Below are 15,333 nucleotides of genomic sequence, written 5' to 3' on the forward strand. Positions count from 1 at the left end.
AAAAATGCGTGTTTGGAAACACTGGCTGGGATTCCGTCATTACACACAGGGAACATCCCGCTGGAAGGAAATTTATCCTGTAAACTTTAAGAAATCCGTTTTCCGGATACAGAAAGTTTACCATTAAAATTAAGGAGCACACAACGTTTGTGAAGGGTTTCAGTTAAATTTCTGTGGATAATGTGAAAAAAAAAGCCAATGAACAAGGATTAATGTCATTTTCAATTTGTCACCCGACAGCTGCTTTGGTTAACTTGGCAAAATTTTGATGGGGCCCAATAAGTTCATACCTCATTATGCCAGTGTGTGTGAAAGTTTTGTTGGTGTTGTGCTGCAGCCATATGTATATTGCTGTAGAGATGTGTTTGTTCAGTGTAGCATCATAAACTGTTAATGGTAGTGTTAATTTTTTTTTCCAGCGGCTACACTTCTTAGGCTACTACATAGAAGTTGAGTGCAAAATGTCTACTAAGAAAATATCTAAGGTTAAAAACTCCAGAGCAAGTCAAAATCCCAACACTGGTATTAAGGAAGTTACTCAAGATTCTGACGTGAAGAAGTGTAGTGGATCAGACAAAAAGTCTCTAATTGATGAAATTATAAGGTTTGAGGCGAAAGAGCGCTCGCTAGATGCTGAACTTGAGAGCCTTCAGAAGGACAGACCGAGTGAAAATGATCTGAAAAAATGCATGGAGCTGTTGCACCAGTACAATGAGATTAAAGACATTACGCAGATGGTCCTCGGCAGCTTGGCAAATATCAACAGGGTGACAATTGCAGAAGAACACTCGAGATATGGTCTCGGAGCTGAAGAACAGGATATTTCTGTGTAAACAAATAACTAATCGTTTCAGTTACTTTCGTTCATTTTGTTTTGTTTCCAATTGCATATCCATAATTGACTTTGCATTGAGGTTCAGTTTCAGAGTTAATGCGTTACGTTTGAGTTTATTGTTGAGAGATTTGTTGCAAATTGTCAAACATCCCACATTCTTGTCAGTTCAGGATATCCAATGTCTATATTGGAGGAAAGTGTTGAGGATAATATTATGCGCATGAAAGACCAGTTATACTGAATGCTTGCGAAATGTATAGGGTGATATGTTTCAAGTGAAGAGAGCAATGTTATAGAAAGTAATAAATGTAATATTTGTTTATTTGCTTTGTTTATTTAATAATTTGTTGTCAAGTGATGTCATTGTAATATGTTAATTTTAATGTTTGATGAAAACCTTAAAGCTTTGTTTTGTAGCTTATTTAATGCTGACCTCTGTGGTGGAGTGGTTAGCACATTGTGCTACGATGCCAGGGGTCCCAGGTTCAAATCCCGGCCTGGGTATAGGTATTCTTTGTAATTGTCCCTTCATCATATCATCACTCATCCTCATCGTTACGATTAGCCAAAAGGGGCAGAAAAGTGACACTAAATAACAAAAATCAAATCATCTTAGGTTATTTTTTTAAAAAAAAAATAGACTCAACATCCAATTGCTGGATGCTATGTTAGGCCAGTTAGATTTTATGTTGCTAATGGATTGTGGCAACACAAACCAGGGTGAGACAAGCAATTTAATTTACTTGATATGTATTTTACAGAGCATTCCCTGACATTCGCTACAAGACTCAGCGGCAATCTGCCCGGCATCGGCGCTTGTCTTTCCCGGTGAACGGGTCAACGACAGTCGGTAGAGTTGGCTATTAAAATTACAGTTTTCATATTGTGTACTAACCTTGACTACAGAAGGTGTTGAAAATGTTGCCCCTCTGCTGCAACACATTCCTGGCATCTCCGAAGGAAATTGGCACTGACACGTGCAAGTTCGTCTACTGTAATTCTCCCAATTTCTCGTACAATACTCTCTTTTAAATCACGGATGGTGTGCGGATTGTCTTTGTATACTTTGAACTTTTTACGAGGTTTAATATAGTGGTCCTATGTGGAACGGGAACACCAGGAAATTTCGTTGCAAAACGTCGTCGCACTTCTCCACAATTCCTCTTTCCGAAGTAACACTCGACAAGATAAATCCTTTGTTGTAATGTAAACTTTTGTGGTGCCATATTAAGCCACAATCTTCAACACATGGACACGACACAACACAACTTCCGAGGGAGGATTATACTGGCGTCAGTCTGCAATGTCAACAGAAGGGGAAAGAGAGCGAAGGCAGGGAGAGCCAAAAAAAAACAGACTAGCGAGCGACCGCTCGCAGACCCGTTCACTGGGAAAGACAAGCGCTGATGCCGGGCCACTTGCCGCCAAGTCTTGTAGCAAATGTCAGGGAATGCTCTGTACTTAAATTATGCATAATTTACTAACAATTTTTGTGTTTGTGTAAAAAACTGTTTTCATTAATTCGTTAAAAAATTCAGATGAATTCAAATACATAATTTCATGACATTCTGATGCAGAAATATATATTCTGTTGTGTGTTAAGTGCAACTGCCCAGTTTGAAGAATGAGAGATATCTTTTTTTTTAATTGGGAAAAAATGAAGTATCACTTTTTATATCCCTCTGTGTTCCTGTTTCAAACTGAAATAGACCATGCATCTGTAAGAAAAATATTAGGTATGTAAGGACTTCTACATTCAGCTTAACAAAAGGATGCACCGTAAGTTATCCATACTTCATTTTAGTTCTGGCCCCCACTCCTCCTGCAAAAAAAAATGTAGCTCCTTGCAACCTCTTGCAGTTTCATGGAGATACCAATAATTGAAAAAAAGGGTGGGGGGAGTAAGGTGTGAGCTTCTTGGAATTCACTTAAATGTCGAAGATGCAGGCCAACAAGGCTGTTGGTGCCTACACATGCAACCCACACAATCCTCTGCAGTGTTTGTGATGGCTCCTTTTCTCAATGTTCATCTAATCATTCACCCTCGTTGTGATTATCTAAAAGTATGAAGAAGTAACACAAGATAATCCAGTCTCAACTGCAAGAAAAGTACTTATTGAGTAGGAATGCTGCCTTGCATTCAATGTTGGCAACAGCTGAAACTTAGAAGTCGCTCAATCAATTAAATCTCGATATAAAAATGTAGTTAATTCCAACCATTAACTTAAATTCCAGTGCACCATGATTAAATAAGTAAGTTTTTTTAAAAATTCACTACCTATATTTTGAACTACAATAAATTTTCTGCATACTTAGTTTCAAGTTTAGCCTAAATAAAAAAAATGTTAAATATAGCTATTATATATTTCATTTTTTTAAAAATATGTATTGTTGGTTATTTTAAATCAACATGATCTATGTAGAGAACAGTAAAAATTATGGATTACTTTTCACACAAAGAAAGTTCACATTAATGTAAATTGTTTTCATTTTTCTTTATAATTTAACTTAGTGTGAGGTTTTCCTGTGTGTGAAAGAAATTGACACTAGCATGTGCCTCTGCAGTTATCCAGAAACATTGCACATGGTGCATGACCCATGTGTACGCAAGTGATAATATGAATTTGGTTAGATATTATAAGTATTCTCCAGGTGGACCACTAAGGAACAGCCAGAAAAGTTGCTCATCATACACCTGCATTGCATTTCCACCAGTTTTGGCAACTTCTTGCTGCAGTTGGCAACTTCTTGCTGCAGTTGGCAACTATGTTTGTAATTGAATGATCTATTTTTGAGATTATTTTAAGTTCATGAGATTTTTGTTACAGCATTTAAAACAGGGATGCACGAGCAACTCTGCTCTTACCGTCCCACTTTGTCGAGTATGGCTGCAGCTTTCAGACGAAAGTGAAAAGTAACACATGACAATTGGAAAGAAGCCTTCAGAAATAAATGCAACCTTTTGTACTTAAATGACACAAGATACATGAGCCACTTGTTGCGTGTGTGTCACTTGGATAGGGTATTTCCTCGATAGGTTGCATCATGTCACCTCGATCTGTTGGTCGTGCATGTGCAATGATTTTTTTTTTTCCAAGACTGGAAATGTTCGTGCTGCTTGTCACCTTGGTCTGAAAACTGTTAATGGATACTGTTTCTTTACAGTACATTCCCGAAGAGGAAATAAACAGAGCTGTAAAGAAAGTGCAACGTGAGAAGAAGAAGAAGGAAGAGAAGAGAGAATGGGAAAAATTTATCGCGGGAAGAGAAGGAAAGTACAGAACATCAGAAAAATGGCAGCACCAGTGTTCCGCTGAGGATATGCCAAACCCTTCAACTGAGCCACAGACTTCTGAGTGGCACAACTACGGGGTCTCCGTCTTGGAACCCATAGCTGAGGAAGGGAGCCAGATTTCCGTGCTGACGAAGAATGATACATCGAGTTCTTACAGAAGGGACGGTGGGGACATGCCATCGGTTCGTGCGACAAGTAAGAAAGTGCTCGCTGGATTTGTGGGGAATGTGTACACAAGAAGGATTAAGGTTGCAAGGACTAAAATCGAATCCCTGATTGGAGAAATACGAGCCCTCACGTTCCAGATACCGCAAGCTGCTGATATTTTGGATTTTGAAAGGAGAAAAACACGAGCTGCTGAATTTGCTACACGATTTGAGAGGAATTACTTGTATCAATTAAGAAGGCAAGTGAGTATTTTTTCTTATACTTTTGTTCGTTTTTTTATTAATATTTTATGGAATTAAATGTGTGAGGTAATATCAAAAAGTTCATAAAATTGTTTCAGAGTTTGTTCAATACAGGCTGTGGAAAATGGCCAGTAAAAAGTTTTAGATTTCCATTTTTGTCAGTTTTTTGTTAGGTCAGTAAAGTCAGTTGTTTTGTTTTTTTTTGTTGTTTTTTTAGTGCAATTTGTGATTTTAAGCTGCTGTGGTCTATGGGATACCCAGGTTCAATTCCCGGGGTGAGTGAACTAAAGTTGGAATTTTTTGGTCCTTATCCCTGCATAAAGCAGCTCTGGGGCTTACCCAGCCTCAAATCAATAGCTACATGGGGGAGGGGGTACAGATGGTGGGAGCATGGTGCTGATCACATCACCTTCAAAATGGCCAAGATCGAGAATGTGTGGGGACGTACCTCCACATCTAAATGTGCCTTCATGACACGGTGCTATATGCATGAGGAACTTTACCTTTTTTTTAAATATATATATATATATATATATATATATATTTAGTTTGTTTTGTTTTAGTTTTCATTTTTGGGGGATACATGATGACTTCACAGTGAGAAGCAAACACATGATGCAAGCTGCTGAAATAACATTATTTTGTTAAAGAGCAATACACAACCAAAAACAACATGATAAAATACACTAAATTAACCCTGAGCTTTAAACTCCTTCCCAGTAACACTTGTGGCTACAGTTTGTGATTGGAAATAGCATTGGAAAAAGAGAAGAAAAATGCATGAGGAAGCAGTGCAGAAAACTATTGAGAAATGCAAGAATTCATCAAAGTAAATTTTAAAAAGGCAAGGTAGTCAAATATCCACATCCTATAGTGGAACCACAAGGAAAGAAACCTGCACAGAACCTCATCACGCTGGAGGGTGGGGGAAAGGACAGGGGGAAGGAGGCTTCAACACGGCTCACGTCAATGTTGCCAGACCTATTGATTTCTCGGGAGAATTCCTTAATAAACTATTGCTATGAAACCTCCAACGGCCTGCTCAAAAACACGTTTCCTGCTCATCTTACTTGAACATGGAGGGGAGAGTAGAACTGTGAAATTATGCCAAACGATACTCAATTGTGCTAGGACATTATTATTATTTTATTACTATTACTACATTACTATTTTTAGATGGTTGTATTTTATCCCACCCGAAAATCTATTTCTATTTTAGTTATTTTACGTCGCTTTTGTGCCTCTACAGGTAAGTACGACAATATGGATGAATGAAAAACTGATGAAATGGATGAAGTGACACAAACACAGTGAAACGTCCTTGCACTGACTTCGTAGCGTGGGCAAATTATTTTATCCATGTATGTGTGTGTATTTCTAGCAGATGGGGAGGATAGGTGGCACCCTAGCATAAGCGTTGCTATCTTGAATTATTGAGGAAGACATGCTGTCTAATTCACCAAATATATTTCACATACGTAATGCATTTTCTCATTGGTGCAGGATGCGTGCCCACCCCTAACGATAGCTGTACACCGAACATAAGCAGAAGGCAAATTAATTTGTTAGTGTTAGCATTCGACTTGAAATATTGTGGAAAATAAATGTTAACATAAGAGTAGCTATTATTTCAGACGTATGAGTTGATTTCAGTCACAGTAATTAACATCAATTATTATAATAGGGATGTAGAAACTTGATAATTTCAAACTCAAGTGGTGTTTTCTGAGAGGGCAACATTATTACGGGATAATATGACTCGTTTACCTGCCTGATAAAAATACATTGTTTCCCCCCTCGCTGGAAAAGTCTGTGGACGTCCCCTTGCCCCCCTCAGTGCGAACGCCTATGCCGCCCCCCCTACCCCCACCGAGAACGTTGTTCATCTGCTACTATTAGATCATCGGATTTTGTAGCAGATCTGTCCCAAAGAACAATCTCACGATTTTTATAAGTCTAACCTGGCAACACTGCCCCGAGCACCTATAACGGCAGGGAAGATGCGCGAACGCTTTTGACGGAAGGTTTTTTCCCTTGTGGTCGAGCTATACTTATGATTTAATCACATTAAAAATGGTGTTTTTTTATGATGACTTAGTGGTTCAGTTGGTAAGGTATCCGACTACCACAAGGGAGACCTAGGTTACCCCTGGAGTGAATGATCTCAGGTTGGAATATTTTGGACAATGTCCTTGTAAAAAGCTACTCTGGGTTTCACCCGGCCTCAAGTAAATGGATGCCTAGGGGAGAGGGGAAAATGCAGCTGGAGCATGGTGTCGATCACTTCACTTCTGTAATGATCAATATAATAAATGTGGAGTACCCTACCTGTGCACACCCCTCCCCCATAGGCATGCGCAGAACCTCTGATTAGGGGGGGGGGGGCAAAAGCCTTGATGAAAGTTGAGTCTGGAAAGAAAAACCTAATTTTATCTCACTGTTTAAGTTTTCTTGCATCGATGGGTGTGTGTATCTATACACATCCCCATATATGTATATGTATGTATGTATGTGTATATATATATATATATATACTAATGATGAAGGAGACAGTAAACACTTACCACACGAAGAGAAATTATTCTATATTTCGCGATCTATGTCGCATTTTCAAGTTGAAGAAGAAAGATCGGCGTTAAGATCTTTCTTCTTCAACTTGAAAATGCGACATAATACATACACACAATACATACATAATCAATTCATCCGTCTCATATCAAACCAACAGCAAAAATCATATAAATGTCTCTGAAATGTGCGCACTCCTTTTCCTCCAAACGATTGTTCATGCTTTTAAGAGAAATCTGTTTAGCAGTAGTACTTCTCTCCCTGGTAATTTAAAATGCATTAAAGAAAACAAAATGCGAGCGAAGAGAGCAAGAAAATTTTCAGATCCAAATTTTTGCATAATGAAAACAATATTGATTTAATATGGCGAAGGAATTTCATGGAGCACCATGGCATTCTCTTTTACATTTTTTTTCATTTAGATTGTTTGCCGTCCATAGCCAACTCCCACCGACCCTTAGCTACAGCTCTGAACTTGACAAGACTGCAAGAAAAGCAGCCATTGCGAGTGAAGTGAGCAAGAAACATTTACGAAACTTATTTTTATTTGTATAAAATTTGAAATTGAGGGGGCAATTGCAGCTCTGTGCCCCCTGCAGGTGCTCTTGGCCGTCTGGAAGAAATAATGCAAGAAAGACGAGAAAACTAATTCCATATTGAATATCCCTTTGTCCTGCTGCTCTTAGATTTTGCTAGTCTTGCTTTCCTTTACTTCCTTGTTTGCCTCCCCTAAAATTGATTTCCATCCAAGGATGGGGGCCAATGCCACCTGCCCCCCTGTGGTTGCGCCACTGAACCCCTTTCCCCGTAGTTGCTTTGAACTTTCATTGGCTTGCAAATACGGCATTTTCTTTTAAGAGTATAATATCGTTTAATAACTGCGATAAGATTCCTCTATCCTAAATTTCTAGTTGAAAATATAATAATATAGGACCATGGACGTCTGGAAGGGGGGGGGGGGCAAGGATGGCCACATCTTCCCTTAGAAACCGAATGTCAACCCAAAAGTACATTTTCACACGTATAATTTGATTTCAGTCATAATAATTTACATGAATTATTATAATGGGGATGCAGGAATGCGATAATTTCAATTTCACTATTGTCGGGGTAATATGCCCCATGGAAAATTACCTTGCTTGTCCCTCAGTGGAAAAATCTGTGGATGCCCATGATTGGGGGGGGGCATTTGCCCCCACCCCGTGCGCATGCCTATGCCCTCCCCTACACTTTTATGGCATGGTTCAATGAGCCTGGGGTAACTTTAACATTTTACCTAATTACCTGAAGATGAGAACTACATCACTTCACAAAAACAGACAATATAACACCATTAAGCCTTGTTTCCATGATATGAAGAAACTAAATATGCTGACCAAGGCAGTAATTTATTATATTAAAAACATAAACTAAACGTAACGTTTCAACCTTCTAGCAAGGTCTTCTTCAGACTCTGTATCAAGTACAAAGTACTTATACATTTCATATGTTTACTTTATGTCTTTAATAAAATAAATTACTGCCTTGGTCAGCATATTTAGTTTTTACAGACAATATAATCTGGTTCATCATCCAAGAAGATCTGTTTGAATTAGGGCACCAATTCCTACTTATGACCTTGCACTTTACAGGTGAATGCACTTGAGCATCATATTCTCCGGAGCTTTAGTCTCGACAGCAAATGCAGTTTCCAGTTGTTGATGTGCCAGAAACTTGCTACGGCCCACCAGACAGTTTGCGAAGCTCTGCAGGTTAGTGGTTGTGCATCATTATTAGTAATGTATGTAATTCCATATATTTTTTTCCTTTCAATATAGCCAAGCAAAAATGGCAAATGATGATGATAGGAATAATGTACACGAATTTCATGTTATATATTTTGAGGTATTTTTCATTTACAGCACATATACGTATATATATATATATAGTACAGACAATACAACAGCTTCACTTTTTATTTATTTAATAATGTTGAAATTTGCTTGAATTGTACATTTTATATTTAGCCAGACAAACAGTTTCCTAAAAATATATTGAGAATTAAATTAATATAATTACTTTTTACTGAGTTCGCCACAATCAGATAAAAATTACCAAGTTTTTGGAGTAATCATACTCTGATTATTTGCACCATAAATGTGTGCATGTTACTCAGTGAAAAGTAGAAAAATGGTACAAATACTTTAATACTTCACCAAATTCGCACTTAGTGCAGAAACACCAAACAACAAATACTCCTCAAAGTTGTGGGTGAGATGAAATTACTGAAACTGAAATCCATGGAAAATGAAGAATTCTACATTGTATATAGTTCATCAAGAAAGGGCAGATGGAATTAACTTTCAAGTGAGACCAAGAAATTTCAGTTGTTGCTATTAAGATTTTAAATTATTATGATTTTATTTATTGTGGGACATGCTTCTCTTCCTGTAAAAATCGCGGACTTTCCCTGGTTCAAAGCAGCATTATGAGGATGCCACAAGATACCCAAATCCTCGCCAAGTATTAGCTGATATAGGGGCTTGAATTCAAACAGATTCTGAAACCAGTATTGGGCCAGTCCTTATTAAAATTGTAATTGTTCTTTTCCTTTCAGCTATATTCAAAACACATACCAAATTCTGTTCAGGGAGGTGTTCCGGAGAAGTTGAGCAACCTTTTGAAGCTTCTGATACAGCTTACCGAGATCTCTTCTAAAGTCGGCCTCTTTCAAGTAATTGCTGAATATGAAGATGTAAGTATCAAAAGTTTGTCCGAGCTTTCAACTCCATCTTGGAGTCATCATCAGGGCTGTTTGAGACAGCAGACATCAGAACCTCGACTGTGTCTTCTTTGCCATCTCTTGACCAGCCCTGATGATGAAGTGCTGTGGGTGTTTTGTGTTGTCTTTAACAACAATTAACCATATTGAAAGTGTTTCAACAAACTTTGTAATACACAGTATAAGTGCTTTTGTTCTAATTTCCTTGGGTCTGATGAAGCAGCCATGAAGTTTGTGAAACAATACCTGTTATAAAATAATCAATGTGACGTTGATAAGTACATAGTGAATAATAATAGGTTCTGCAGTTCAGTATTATAGTAATAGCTAAAAAAAATCAACTCCAGGGTTCCGAAGCAGCTTTTTTATTGAGTTGTGCATGATCAGTGCATTGAGCCCCGTCACCACTGTTTTCTGGCTTTCAGAACTAGAGCCCATTACTTGTTCAAGTCATTTGCCAATTGTCCTTGTGATCCTGGGTCAACGATGACGTTTTTAGGGCTCCTGCAGGGATCGAATACAGAACTGTTTGCACCAAAGGCGAGAGCACTAACCAGGAGTCGCAGGAACAGCTAGTAGTAATAATTAAGTTTGAACCAGTTTTCTGTCATATTTGTACGGGTTCAGTTGTGGGTCAAATGACACTTATTTCAGGAGATTGCACCGCAGTGCAGGAGCTTTATGGAAGTGCTGCACAAAATTGGCGAGGAGGAGAAGCATGCGGAAGACAGGCCTCCATCTTCAGGAAGAACGCAGAAGAAAAACTTCACAGGAAACGAGGGATGGAAGACACGCCTGCAGCGCACTGTATCTGTGTATAGCGCGCCAAGCGTTTTAGGAGCATCTGGTGGAAGAGTTGAGCATAAAGCTGTTGTCAACAAGCAAGCATCGACTCCTGGCATGATATCAGAGCTGGCAAGGGAGAGGTTTGGACCTCCACCTCGGACAGGGCTTCCAAGGTGTAAAAGTGCATCTGCAGATCGGAGGGACAGGCTCTACATGGTAGGTTATCATTTTAAAAAAAATCTCAGTTTATAACGACTGGATGTTGTTCTTAATCAGTGTATGAGGAGACAAGAGCATCCCTGGTGGAGTTTGCTTTTATCCCCTCCATAACAATATTATAACAACATTTGTTACACAGATATTTTTCAAATGTAAACAGGTTCATGAAGTAATTAATTTTTCATGCTTTCAAACATTGTATGTACAAACTTGCATAGAAACATACAATTTTTTGACATTTTTAACCCCCAAAAATTCTCTGTAGGGCTAAGACAAATTTTAAAAAAAATTAGAGGTTTGTTTTCAAAGTAGTTTTTCACCATGAGCTCCATTTGATAATGGATGAAAATTGCTGAAGTCATAGCTTAATTAATACAAGTATATTTATCTTAACAAGGCCAAAATCATAACGGAAAATGTGGAGAAAGAAAACTACACTTTTTGACCCCTCCACTGTGGCAAGTGAGAAACTGGAACACAGCTCCTAAAGTGGCACCAAATTTTTGGTTTGTATCCTGGTTTGAATTATTTGGGTTGCAGTATTTTACTCCTTATTTGAACGGATGATTTTAGGTGGCAAAAAAATTAAAACAAATGTACATGCTGTTATTAGTACAGATAGCGAGAAATTGAAAGAGGGAAAATTTGTCATGTATGTGAAAATCCAGCCAGATACTTGTAGTTTTAAGGTGTTTAGTATTATTATCATCATCTTAATAGGGTTACAATTAAGCCATTAATCTAATGCTAATAATGGCTTCCATGTATTTCTTTCTTGCCTAGGGCCAACGTACAACTTCTAAAAATTCTAACCCTTTATTTTCTGATTCTTAGGAATTGTTTTCCCCGAATCTACTGTTCCACTTTCCTTACTTGTACCTCTCACCTAGGAGCAGTGGTGCTAAAGTTGCATGCTTAACCTTTACTCGGCCAATGAGTCACATGTGACCCATAGAAAATATAGGCGTAGTCGGCTGATGGGTCACTGGTGACCCATCGTGCTGATTAAATGGTTCATGTGCTTTTAGCACCTTCATACTTGTATGTGAGGTTGTAAACGCTGACAGATGTTCAGATAAGACTTTGAAATGTCCTGTTGAAGAAAACCCACTTACCCATGACCCCCTCCCCTCTGCTCCTCCTTTCCCATCACCTTTTCGTTTGACAGCTGGGAAATGAATGCCATGCAATATATGAGATTTACGAGCTTGTTTTCTACCTCCCAGCTTGGGAAACTCGAGTTATCTTTTGTCAACATGTTGGGTTGTGTGTTCCAATGCTGAAGTTGGTGACGAGAGTCTAAAAATAGAACAAGGGAAGCCAAAATGCACTGTCATGCCTGACTTGAACAAAAGGAAATATGTTGGTCACAGCATGCTGCGAAGGAAATGTGGCGCCTCTGCTGTCTTTGTTGATGAAATTCTGCCTGCCTCCCCCCCCCCCACCCCTCCTGTGTAACCAATAGCGTACCCAATAACATCTTTGTGAGTCTCCGAGTAATAATAATTTATTCTCTAATATGCAAATTAGCCATTTTTTTTTTTTGCCAGAATGCAGAATTGTACATATTGCATCGTTTCAGCCTGTATGAGGACTACGGACTTGAAAAAAGGTTCTTTGTTGCAAAAGGTCTATTCTTTTAAAACAATGCAAAAGTTTGTGCCCTTTTCCCAAAATAGCAAGAGAAGAGGGGGCGAACGCCAGATTTTTATTTTTTCTTCATTGAAATTTGGGGACTTAGCCCCCTGACCCCGTTTTTCTCACTTGGGCACTCTGAATTGTATACGGTCATGTGCTCCGATGTTTTTTCTTCCAAACAAAAGTTAGCCGAAGTAGATTGCTCAAATAGTCTCGGAGATATAACGTTTTTCTGAAATAGGTGTAAAAATTTAAAAATCGTGTGCAAAGGCCATGGCCAGATAGGGGTTACTTTCGAAAACTTGCTCGACGGTGTAAAGGTTAAATCACTCAGAAGCATATAGTTCCCATATTTTCCAAGGGCACAGATACTATGTGCTACAGTATATAAGGCAGAGGCATATTCTCCCATTGGTGGTAAACCAACTTTTTCCTACTTATGGAATCTGCCGTAAAATTTGAAGTTGTCGGACTTCTGTTTTTGTTTTACTTGCATGCCTGGATAGGTCTTTTATTTATAGTTTTTCTTGTATGTACGCATTGCTTGCATTATAGAATTATTTTCTTGTACCGTGCGTCCATTTCGATCTGCAGCCGAGAGATCGGGAGAAGCGTGGCAGGCGGCACTGACGGAGATGCCGACATTTGCGGCCTGAAATGCCCCGCTTATTTTTATGGACATATGCAGACATTTATATAAATATTGCAAAACGAGCACTAACCTGTGTTATAAGAGTATGGTTTTAATTTTAGTAGCTTAGTGACTGTATGTGCTGATGATTTTGACATGCCCACCTCTTGGGAAACACGGCGTAGAGGTTTGTTTGGAGAACGTTCTAACGCTGCACCAATATCATCGAGTTTTGGTTCGGTTAGAATCCGTCGTTTTTGCTTAGGTGTTTTAAAATTTAACGATACAGTTTCTCGTAATTTAAGGACAAGATGTCTAACCGTATCTCTGTGTGGAGTTGAAATGCATGGGAATTTCTGTACAAATTACCTACACACATCTCGACACGAGTTTGTTTTCACGTAGGTACGTGTCATACATAAAAAAATCTTTGTCCTAACGTGAATCTTGCGGCTGGCATTCCAATCGTCTCACTGACACGTCACACATACACACTACAATAACACAAACAAGTAACTGCAAGTAACCAAGAATAACACTCTTGCGCACAGTACGAAATTAACACGCTCTTGGTTTACATTGCTCGCCACTATATTTACAACTCTGTCTTCATCTAGTCGCGAAGGAACAAAAAACTCGAGCTCGGATATTTCGGATTGCAAGGAAGCTCACGAAAACCATTCACTTTTATCGGTTTCGTCTGTAGTGTAATTCTGATACAGGGTTGCACATTCGAAACCTCCAAACGATTCCCATCGCCACAAAACTCTTTCAAGGATATAAACTTAAGCAGGACGTTACTGGTCAAAACTATGATTAAAATGCTTTATTATCTGTGGCTCTTAACATAGTTTCTATAGCGTATTTATTTGTGTATATAAGAGCAGAACTTGGATGAATTACAGAAGAACTTTTGCGTGTTATAACACAGGTTAGTGATCGTTTTGCAATATTTATATAAATGTCTGCATATGTCTATAAAAATAAGCGGGCATTACAGGCCGCAAATGTCGGCATCTCCGTCAGCGCCGCCCACCACGCTTCTCCCGATCTCTCGGCTGCAGATCGAAATGAACGCACGGTAGTTTACGGTTATTACAAGCATAAGAAAACAGTTTTTCTTTGTGACGATTCAGGAGAACACACGCTCCTTTCATCAGACATTTATTTTCATTTTGACTAAAGATACAGTTATAACAATGGTTAGTAATTTTTTATATTTATTTATATTATATCTAATTAATATGTAATAAATATATACCATACATAAGAATTGATGCAATAAACCAAGTCAAATTTTCAGAATACGCCACCGATCTAAACACTGGTTGGGGAGGAGAAAGGGCTTTTTTACTGTTGTTGTGAAAAGAATGAAGCTGGAAGGGAAACATCCATTGCGAATTACTAACTATTTTGAAATTAGTGAAAATTGAACCTGTATGGGGTGTCTCAAAGAGACAAGTGATCAGTTAGCTTTTTTTTTTTATGCCTTCCATAGATCTATTGTGGATATGGCAAAAAGGTTTCCACCTGGCCAATCCGTGGGTTATTGTTGGCAGTGACATTAACAGTTAACTAGAAAATCTTGTGAGTTCACAAATTAGATAATCCAAAATTAATGTCCAGAAAGACCAATTTAAAGAAAATTTTTAATTAAGAACATACATATATTTAAGTCGTTTATATTATCCTGATTGCTAAGGAGGGTACTTTAATAATCTGTTAAAGCAGCCTATTACCCATGGAGAAACAATTTAGTGTATAAGTTACCAAAAGACAATGTAGTAGAACATGTTCATTATTTAGCAAATCAAGAAATAGATGCATTGTTTGATTTTGTTATTATTTGTGATGGAGTAAGTGTGATTTGGAATCCCTTGCTTAATATTTCCAGGGGAGGAGCAATAGAAGTCACCCTATGCAAGTAGGACTGAGGTATAGGCCTAGGCAGGTCGTTTATTCACAGTCTTTCCTCCCAAAGTCACCCCAGAAGAAAACGGAGCCAGACCAACAGAGCACAAGCGACAGGTCAAACATTGGAACAACCGACGATGGCGTACAAAGTGATTCCGATATTGTAGCCAAGGATATAATTTCTGTACAGGTAAGATGTGACAAGTGTAGCAATAATAAAAAACCTGTGTGTTAAAATTTGTGAAAAAGCTATTTACACGTTAATTATTTTTCCTC

At 38.4% G+C, this 15,333-nt stretch overlaps 1 protein-coding gene across 1 annotated transcript in view; it reads left to right on the top strand.

The window, feature by feature from the left end:
- Window positions 1-15,333, top strand: part of LOC145988543 (uncharacterized) — a 53,079-nt gene that overhangs the window by 10,042 nt on the left and 27,704 nt on the right. The window contains exons 3-7 of the mRNA XM_083123460.1: window positions 4,001-4,540; window positions 8,740-8,859; window positions 9,705-9,842; window positions 10,524-10,871; window positions 15,038-15,247. Coding sequence (XP_082979586.1) covers window positions 4,001-4,540; window positions 8,740-8,859; window positions 9,705-9,842; window positions 10,524-10,871; window positions 15,038-15,247 — 1,356 coding nt within the window. The remainder of the gene's footprint in view (window positions 1-4,000; window positions 4,541-8,739; window positions 8,860-9,704; window positions 9,843-10,523; window positions 10,872-15,037; window positions 15,248-15,333) is intronic.

Source organism: Lepisma saccharinum, chromosome 6 (assembly GCF_977018435.1).
Source record: "Lepisma saccharinum chromosome 6, izLepSacc3.1, whole genome shotgun sequence".
Lineage (NCBI taxonomy): Eukaryota > Metazoa > Arthropoda > Insecta > Zygentoma > Lepismatidae > Lepisma > Lepisma saccharinum.